Consider the following 9,278-nt stretch of genomic DNA (forward strand, 5'->3'; position numbering starts at 1 on the left):
GCTTTCCCAGGACAGGGGGAAGGGGGGCGGGGGGGCAGGGCCAGAACCAGCCAAGGAGGGACATGGGTCTCCTACCTACCTTGATTCTGCTGCTCTGGCGGTGCAGCCCGCCCTGCTTGCTGCTTGCTGTCCCTGGGGACCAGACCGAGGTCCGGCTAGGGGTCCGGGCAAGCGCCAGGCCTCGAGGTCCCCTGGCAGGGCTGGCCTGGGCTTCTTCCCTGGACACTGCGAGGCTGCAGTCTCTGTTGGAAACCCCACCACTGTCATAGCGCGCCTGCCCCAGGCGGAGCTGACCCCCAAAGCCGCTAAGGTCCCCTTCCCTGGTCTCTTCTTCTGCTTTTTCTTTTCTTTTTTTCTTTCTCTTTTTGTTCGCGACCTGGCGCCTGCGAAGAGCTCGTCTCCAGGAAGGAGGACATCGTGCAGGCAGAATCACCTCTGGGCCCTGCCGGGGTTGGAGAGGGAGAGAGAGGAGTCAGCTTGGGCGGCGGCGCCCCGGCTGCCGGCACCTGCGGAAGGAAAACTCGCCCAGGCACACGCGCTGCTGCGGGCGCCAAATATAACGCGCGCGCCCCGCCCCCTCAGTCCCCGCGCTCACCCACGAGCTCCGCGTGCCCTGAGGCCCGGCTCGGGCGCGGTCGAACGGCGGGGTGGGAAGGACACATGTGCCCACTCCGTGGGGCAGACAACAGGGCGAGGGGCGACACCGGGAGGCCTGTGGTGCGGAGCTCCGGGCTCCGTCCAGGCGGGTCAGTCCCCTCTCAGGGCTCTGAGGAGGCACAGGGCGGCTTCTGCGGCCCCCAGGCCCAGCGTGACCTAACTGCGGCCATAGCCTCAGGAGCTCCCAGCTGCCCCAGGCTGGAGGCTTGGGCATGGCGATTGTGGTTGCCACTCTCCTAGGCTGGCTCAGCAGGGCGCAAGCCACCACCTGCTGTCCTCACCTGAAGGCATCCTGATGGCCATGAGAGCCCACATCCAGCAGGTGAGCCTCAGGGCACAGGGCCATGGTCTTGGGTCTGCACCTTGTTGCCAGCCCCTCACATATATGGCAGCATCACACATATGGCTCCTTCTACCAACCGCCACTAATTACCATTTGGACATTCCATCACAGTGTTCTCAAGAAGAAAGATGCAAACAAACACGAAAAGAATGAAATTTAAAATCTTTTTTATCAGGCTGGAGAGATGGCTTGGTGGTTAAGAGCGCTGCTTCTCCAGTGCTCTCAAGTTCAATTCCCAGCAACTACATGGTGACCTACAACTATCTGTAGTGGGATCCAATGCCCTCTTCTGTCTGAAGTTCTCTTCTGACATGCAGGCACACTCGCAAACAGAGTGCTCATGTACATAAATAAATAAATCTTTAAAAATAAAACCTTCTAATCAGTTAATGTATCTACATCTAGAAGCTAGAAAAGGGTCACAGCAATATTAAAAATAATTCAGAAATGGTAAAGGGATGTACGAGAGTCACAAAATTCATTGGGCAAGATGGTGTATGCCTGGAATCCCAAAACTCAGAAGGCTGAGGTAGGTGGATTGCCTTGAGTTCAAGGCTAGACTAAAGTGTGAGACCTTGTATTAGAAAACAAAACAATTGGGGAGGGGATGGAGAGAGAGACAGAGAGACAGAGAAAGACAGAGAGGGAGACAGAGACAGAGAGCCAGCGCCAGAGAGAGACAGAGACAGAGAGAGAGAGAGAGAGAGAGAGAGAGAGAGAGAGAGAGAGAGAGAGAGAGAGACCTCGACATCATTTCTTGCACTGATGACAAGCTACTGAAGAATGTGAATGTCTCCTACCAAACACTGAGATAATGCCAATGATAGAATGGGTTTCTTATTAAGATATCATAAAATGTAGGTGGAAAAGTAAAGGAATGTATAATAAGTAAAAGAGAAATCCTAAATTTGGAAAGCCTAAATTTAGAAGACTGTATAAGTTTAAGTCATAGGGGAGGGGATGAGACGATGTGGGGGAGAGAATAATCAGAATAAATTATATATGTGTATGAAAATGTTAACTAAGAGCAACCAATGAAAAGAGAAGAGCAGGTTTATTTTACGATGAAATTGAGTTCCCATATGACACTATATAACATTTTGTGAATGGATTATATGAATTATCTGCAATAAAAAAATCAATTGTTATTAAAGATGTGGTTGTGTTCATATTAATTTCAAGTGTTTTAAATTCTTTTTTTACTTGCCTATTTATTGATTGATTTTTTTTAAGATAGGGTTTTCCTATGTAGACCAGGTTGACTCAAAAAAGAGACCCACCTGCCTATGCCTCCAAAGAGTTAGGATCAAAAGTGTATACACACACATGAAATTTACATTCTTAAAGTCATAAAAAATTACAGCTATCAACTTGGTACAATTATTGAACAGTGATCAAGTGAATAGAAATATCAGAAACAAATTTAAGGCATTAGGTTACTGTTGTTTAAAGGATCTTGAGCAGCATATATATTTCAAATCATCCAGGAGATACATTGTGAAAAAAAAATGAAACTGGGTAAAGATGATTTAAATTTTTTTAATCTATTAAAAATTTTAAAGTGCATTCGATATGAAAGTGTAAGTGATATACTTCACACTTTTGCTTATATACCATCTTCAATTTTATGTGCATTCTGCAAATATTGTCCATGTTTATTCAGGCTCTTATTATTTCCCCATGACTGATAACATTCACAGAAATCATATTGAGCAAACTGTATATGTTGACGTATAATAGAATTGTATTCTACACAGTATAGCATAGAAATATGTATACATAACTTCTCATATGTGTGTATATACATATGTAGATGGCTCAAGAAAATGAGTATCACTTTATCATTGTGGTATTATTTTAATCAAAATCCTGAGAACATTGAAATGGCATCAAATAGTGACCAGATCTGCAAAAAAATCCACAAAATAAACTCTTACAAAGAATCTAAAGATACTGGCAAAAGATGCAAAAATATTAAAGTCTCAATGAAATATAAAGTCCAGATGAAATTCTGTATAATATTTTCTCAACTCTAGGATAATGTATTTTTGTACAACTATCAATAAAAGGCCTGAATTTTGAAGAATTCAAAAGTAGTGCAGTATAAATATGCAGTGGTCAATACTGTTGCATACCATTTTACATAACTGCATACACTCTTGTTCTTTTGTTCCGTGGTCTAGCGACGAACTCGGGTAGATTTATGGGGAACCATTGCATAGTAGACTTGAACTGGATTAATTTGGGGGTGAGTAAGTCATATTTTGGTAACGTTGCTTTAAAAATAAACCGTTGGATATTAGTACAGCAAGTAATTCTCCCTGAAGGAAAAACCAGACACCAAGAACCTAGACCACTGCTGTCCATGAGAAATTTGTAGATGATAGAAATATTCTATATCTGCAGTGTTTCTGGCTATGGATTCTGGCTGGCTGTTTGCCTCCTGGTTTGCCTGATGTGACTAAAGATGCAGATTTTAGTTCTAAGTTTAGTTCATCTCAAATAGCCATGTGTGACCAGTGGATGCCATTTGAACAGTGTAGCCACAGAAAACTGAAGCAGTGTAACCAAAGACTCACCTAGGAGTCAGTTGACCTCCTAGAAGTGACTTGGGAAAACGTTGGCAATGATAGCCACTACTTAACTACTAAATATATTGACTCATCAGTCCCAAAGACAACTCAGTGAATTAAACACTCGTTATCATCCTCACTGTGCAGATAAGGGAACTGAGTCACACAAAGGTAAAATAACTTCTCCAGGGTTGAACATCTAACGGGTGTGAGAGCCAAGCTTTGAGTCCAACTACAAAGTAGATCGGCATATAATGGGTTGGTCTGTGCTGCTGTATATTCAAATGCTAAATTCTGTACCCTAAAGCCTGGTTGCTCCAACACAAGGAGATCCTCATGTATACCAGATTTTTTTTTGCCTCCTATGTTATCCCTGATTGGTTAATAAAATCCTTACAACAAGGGCTGTGCAGAAGAGAGGGGACAGAGCAAAGTTTCCCTGGGCCTGGGGACTCAGGCAGGGTCCACGAGGAGAGAGAAAGGACATGGGAGGAGGAGGAAGGAGACACCACCCCATAGGGTAGGTGGATCGTGAGTGTATTGCCATGAGGGCCAGCCTGTCAGAACAGGAGTGGTCCAGGCAGAGCATGGCAAGCAGTACCTCGGGGTTATGGACAGGGAAGCAGAAAAAATAGCACAGAGGGTTGATGTCTACCCAGCTCTAATGCTTTAAGGCTTATTATAAATCTAAAAGTTTTGTGTCTTTTATTTGGGAACTAAATGATCTACGGTGGGTTAGAAACCCCCTAATAATATTTACTGTAGCAATGGTCACTCATTTATTGTGGTATTTTAAATATAACACACATTGAATCTCACAATTCAGGTGCAAGGCTTTTTATGTTCCCAATGTGACTGTACACCTGAGGTCATGTCTAGGTATAGAGACAGAACATGGCAGAAATACCTAGAACATTTTAAGGTCACCACACCGACCAAATGAAAGCCACAGGCTATACAGACTATGATGGATGAGGAGAAGGCTTAGTGCTCTCTGGGAGTCCCCTTCCCTAGCCTTGGGATAAGACTACCAGTAAGCCAAGACATATTCCTCTTTCATTTCTCACAGAGCCAGGGGTAGACCCACATATATGATTTCTTTGCCTGCAGTGTATTTTTCCAAGCGCTGCCCTGTTTGAGGACTTGGCAAAGGTAAGCACCGTCAGTGGAAGGACAGCATATAAATTCTGTATATCTCTGCTCTGACAGCATGTAGCACAGTCCTATCAAGTACTGGAAGCCTTGCTGGAAAGATTAATCAACCTCCAAGATCAAATGGAAGCAACCCAATGGCCACATGGCTGTAAATCAAGTCTGAAACCATAGCCCATTATGGAAGTTCATCCTTGGATCTTATGTCAAAGAGCATTAGCTCCCACAACTGTCAAAGGGAACAACACTGTCGCTGTCCATTGTGCTTCCCTATCAATCCTGCTATGGATGGTAATGAATTCCAGTCTTTTCAATGTGAAAACAGGCCACCACTTGAGGGGAAAGGTTATTACAATTACCCAAACCGGTATATTCTCTAAAATTTTCACATAGCATTTTACTGATATCACAATGTAAATTCACCACAAATATTTAACCAATGAAAATATTGAATAGCTCTGCAAATAGGAGCGATAATCATATATACTTGAAAACAACTATCATGGAAACAAACGACATAATAGGAGAAAAGTTACATCACTTAAAGGTACAGAAGCAGCAAAAAAGACACTACATTTCTTGGTTTGAATGTTAGGTGATACACTTGATCTTTAAAGACAGGCAATGTACTTGATCTTTAAGCCCTTCAACTGTGCCCTGTCCACATAGAAACTGCAGTAGATGAGAATCTTTTGTAAGATTTATTTATTTATATGTGAGACAATGCAGCTGTCTTCAGACACAACCGAAGAGGGCATCAGTACTCCTTACAGATGGTTGTGAGCCACCATGTGGTTGCTGGCATTTGAACTCAGGACCTCTGGAAGAACACTTGGTGCTCTTACCCACTGAGCCATCTCTCCAGCCCTCACAATGGCCTCTTACACAGCATCACAGTGGTCTATTTCACTAGATGGCTCCAGGGTGATAACAGAGAAACTTTCACAGTTCCTGAGCACTTCTGAGTTCAAACACCACCAGTGCCCACTCTGTGCTGTTGGCACATTCTGACCTTCTCCTAAGGGTTGTCAGCCACACAAGGGACGGTTAGCCCCAGACAGCATTCACTGCCCTATCCTAAAAACCCCCTCGATTCTGAAAAAGCCACATTCCATGCTTGCTCCATATTTGAGGAAGCCAAATGTTTGATCTGGCTCAAGGCTCTACTTTTCTTAGCTCATCAACTTTCTTTTTCCAGTTCTTGTCACAAGAAGCATTTTTTTATGCTGCAACTACACTGCAATGTGTGAAGGAAACCACCATAAACTCTGGGTGCCACCCTTGAAATTTAAAATTCACAAAACAATTCATGGCTTTCTAATCAGCACCATGGAAAATAAACAAAAACAAGCAAAACCATTCCAAAGGAACTTGCTGATCTGGAGGCCTGCTCATAGCAGGTAGGAAAGAATTAAATTATGCAGAAGTGTAATCTCTCAGAGCTTTGGAGGCTAAAAAAGAGGAAATCTCTGTTTATGTTCCCTTTCTACGAGTAATTGAAGGAGGGTATTTTACATCCTCCAAATACAATCTCTTGCAAGGGGCAACCAATTACAAAGTAGAACAGAAGAAATCTATTAAATAATACATTCACTGCCTGAGGTTTTAAGGAAATATTTTCCCATGATCCCTGTCCTTTAACATACAATGGAAACATTACAGGGAGTGTGCCACCAGGCTAAGGTGCCTCTGAAATGCCTGTCCTGCCCTGGCAGGTACAGGCCATTTAATTCCAAGTCATCTGGAGAGGTGTGACAGCCCCAAGTTGCTCTGGGGATGTCAGAGCACAGCTCTCATGCACACTCCAGAGCACCTCTACACTCTTTCCCAATGCCATAGGCTTTCCAATCCCTGCTTCAACTCTCCATCCATCCCTGAACCCTCCCTTCCCCTACCCAATGGGCTCACTTTGCATTGCCTCCTTCTGCCACTGCTTTCCCAGGGCGGGGGTGGGGGGGCCCAGAAGGAGCCTAAGGACTGGCGCTGGTCTCCTACCTACCTTGATGATGCTGCTCTTAAGGTGCAGCCCGCCCTCCTTGAGGCTTGCTGTCCCTGGGGACCAGACCGGAGGTCGGGCAGGGGTCCGCGCGGGCGCCAGGCCTCCAGTTCCCCAGGCAGGACTAGCCTCAGCTTCTTCCCTGGAAACTGCTTGGTGGAGTCGCCCTTGGAAACACCGCCGCTGTCTTAGCGCGCCCTCCCGTGGCCGAGGTGACCCCCAAAGCCGTTACCTCCCCCTTCTCTGTCAGCTTCTTCTGATTTTTCTTTTCTTTTTTTTCTTTTCTCTTTTTGTTCGCGACGTGGCGCCTGCTAAGAGCTCGTCTACAGGAAGGAGGACATCGTGCAGGCAGAATCACCTCTGGGCCCTGCCGGGGTCGGAGAGGGAGAGAGAGGAGTCAGCTTGGGCGGCGGCGCCCTGGCTGCCGGCACCCGCGGAAGGAAAACTCGCCCAGGCACACGCGCTGCTGCGTGCGCCAAATATAACGCGCGCGCCCGGTCCCCTCAGGCCCCGCGCTCACCCACGAGCTCCGCGTGCCCTGAGGCCCGGCTCGGGCGCGGTCCTACGGCGGGGTGGGAAGGACACGTGTGCCCACTCCGGGGTGCAGGAACACCGGGAGGCGCGACACGGGGAGGCGCGTGGTGCGGACCCCCGGCTCCGCTCAGGCCAGTCAGTCCCCTCTCAGGGCTCGGCGGAGGCCGGGGTGGCGTCTGCGGCCCCCAGGCCCACCGTGACCTAACCGCGGCCATCGCCTCCGGAGCTTCCAGCTGCCCCAGGCTTGAGGCTTGGACATGGCGATTGTGGTTGCCACTCTCCTAGGCCGGTTCAGCAGGGCACAAGCCACCACCTGCTGTCCTCACCTGAAGGCATCCTGATGGGGCTGAGAGCCCACATCCAGCAGGGGAGCCTCAGGGCAGGGGGCCATGGTCTTGGCTCTGCACCTTGTTGCCAGCCCCTCACACATATGGCAGCATCACACATATGGCTCCTTCTACCAACTGCCACTAATTACCATTTGGACATTCCATTACAGTGTTCTCAAGAAGAAAGATGCAAACAAACACGAAAAGAATGAAATTTAAAATCTTTTTTATCAGGCTGGAGAGATGACATGGTGGTTAAGAGCGCTGCTTCTCCAGTGCTCCCAAGTTCAATTCCCAGCAACCACATGGTGACCAACAACTATCTGTAGTGGGATCCAATGCCCTCTTCTGTCTGAATCTCTCTTCTGACATGCAGGCACACTCGCAGAGTGTTCATGTACATAAATAAATAAATCTTTAAAAATAAAACCTTCTAATCAGTTAATGTATCTACATCTAGAAGCTAGAAAAGGGTCACAGCAATATTAAAAATAATTCAGACATAACATGGCAGAAATACCTAAAACATTTTAAGGTCATCACACCGACCAAATGAAAGCCACAGGCTATACAGACTACGATGGATGAGGAGAAGGCTTCGTGATCTCTGGGAGTCCCCTTCCCTAGACTTGGGATAAGACTACCAGTAAGCCAAGACATATTCCTCTTTCATTTCTCACAGAGCCAGGGGTAGACCCACATATATGATTTCTTTGTTGCAGTGTTTTTTTATCCAAACGCTGCCCTGTTTGAGGACTAGTCAAGGGTAAGCATCATCAGAGGAAGGCCAGCATATAAATTCTGTATATCTCTGCTCTGACAGCATGTAGCACAATCCTATCAAGTACTGGAAGCCTTGCTGGAAAGATTAACCAACCTCTAGGATCAAAAGGAAGCAACCGGAGGGCCACATGGCTGTAAATCAAGTCTGAAACCATAACCCATTATGGAAGTTCATCCTTGGATCTTATGTCAAACAGCAGTAGCATCGAAAAGAAAAACAAAAGTGAAATGGCAAGGTGACGGGTAATGACCCCATGGCAAGGATATCTAAGTCATGTGGAAAGATCCCAGTGCAAAGAGATCTAGCAAACATACATGTCCATGAAGCTTTCACCAAGAATCCCCATTCTGTGTTCTAAAACATTATATATATATATACACACACACAGTGAATCCTCATTCATGGTCAGCTACAGGGATTGATTCTCTGGGAACCTGACTTTGAGACTGAGATAGATATATAAAGGTATTTGACAAGTGCTCTTGGGGACAATGGCTGTGACAAAGAGGAGAGAAGGGGATTGGGCAGAGAGCACTCTGGCTCTAATGCAGTCACAAGGGCATGCAGGCAGCCCTGTGTGGGGCTCAGGAGCTGGCCTGACCCTGAAGTCTTAGCCTGTACTGGAACAAGCAGGAGGCCTGGCCTTGAAGTCCCCATTGGCTAAGGATGAGGTTCCTGGTCAGAAACTAGTTACCACATTGTAACCACATGGCCATCCCTTCTCCAATATCATTCTTCCTGAATTTCCAAGTCCAATCATGAGGATATTTGGCGCTACACTCTGATCTTTTACTCGGAGCAAACATAAAACTCAGGCAGATGGGCAGTGAGTGGAATGGCCGAAGGTTAGGCTAAACCTCAATTTTAATGGGTCCATAATTTCAGGAGGGAGTCCATTTGGCATTGTCAT

The 9,278-nt window shown here is 46.2% G+C and overlaps 2 protein-coding genes across 9 annotated transcripts in view; both read right to left on the reverse strand.

Annotated features, from left to right (window-relative positions):
* The window catches only part of LOC148003373 (disks large homolog 5-like), an 83,522-nt gene extending 83,390 nt beyond the window's left edge, over positions 1-132 (reverse strand). The window contains exon 1 of the mRNA XM_087568517.1: positions 80-132. The gene's annotated coding sequence lies outside the window, so the exon portion shown is untranslated. The remainder of the gene's footprint in view (positions 1-79) is intronic.
* The window catches only part of LOC148003375 (disks large homolog 5-like), a 28,425-nt gene extending 21,286 nt beyond the window's left edge, over positions 1-7,139 (reverse strand). For 2 of the 8 annotated variants that reach the window (XM_087568514.1, XM_087568513.1), the window contains exon 1: positions 6,725-7,139. Coding sequence is in view for 3 of the 8 variants with exons in the window: in XM_087568510.1 (XP_087424636.1) it covers positions 80-267 (188 nt within the window). In the remaining 5 variants the exon portion in view is untranslated. Of the gene's footprint in view, positions 1-79; positions 502-938; positions 1,047-6,724 lie in introns of those variants that run through there. The other 6 variants (XM_087568510.1, XM_087568515.1, XM_087568508.1 and 3 more) reach the window with 6 other exon arrangements.
* Positions 7,140-9,278: the final 2,139 nt, after the last annotated feature.

This window comes from Rattus norvegicus, chromosome 9 (assembly GCF_021556685.1).
Source record: "Rattus norvegicus strain SHRSP/BbbUtx chromosome 9, alternate assembly SHRSP_T2T, whole genome shotgun sequence".
Classification (NCBI taxonomy): Eukaryota; Metazoa; Chordata; class Mammalia; order Rodentia; family Muridae; genus Rattus; species Rattus norvegicus.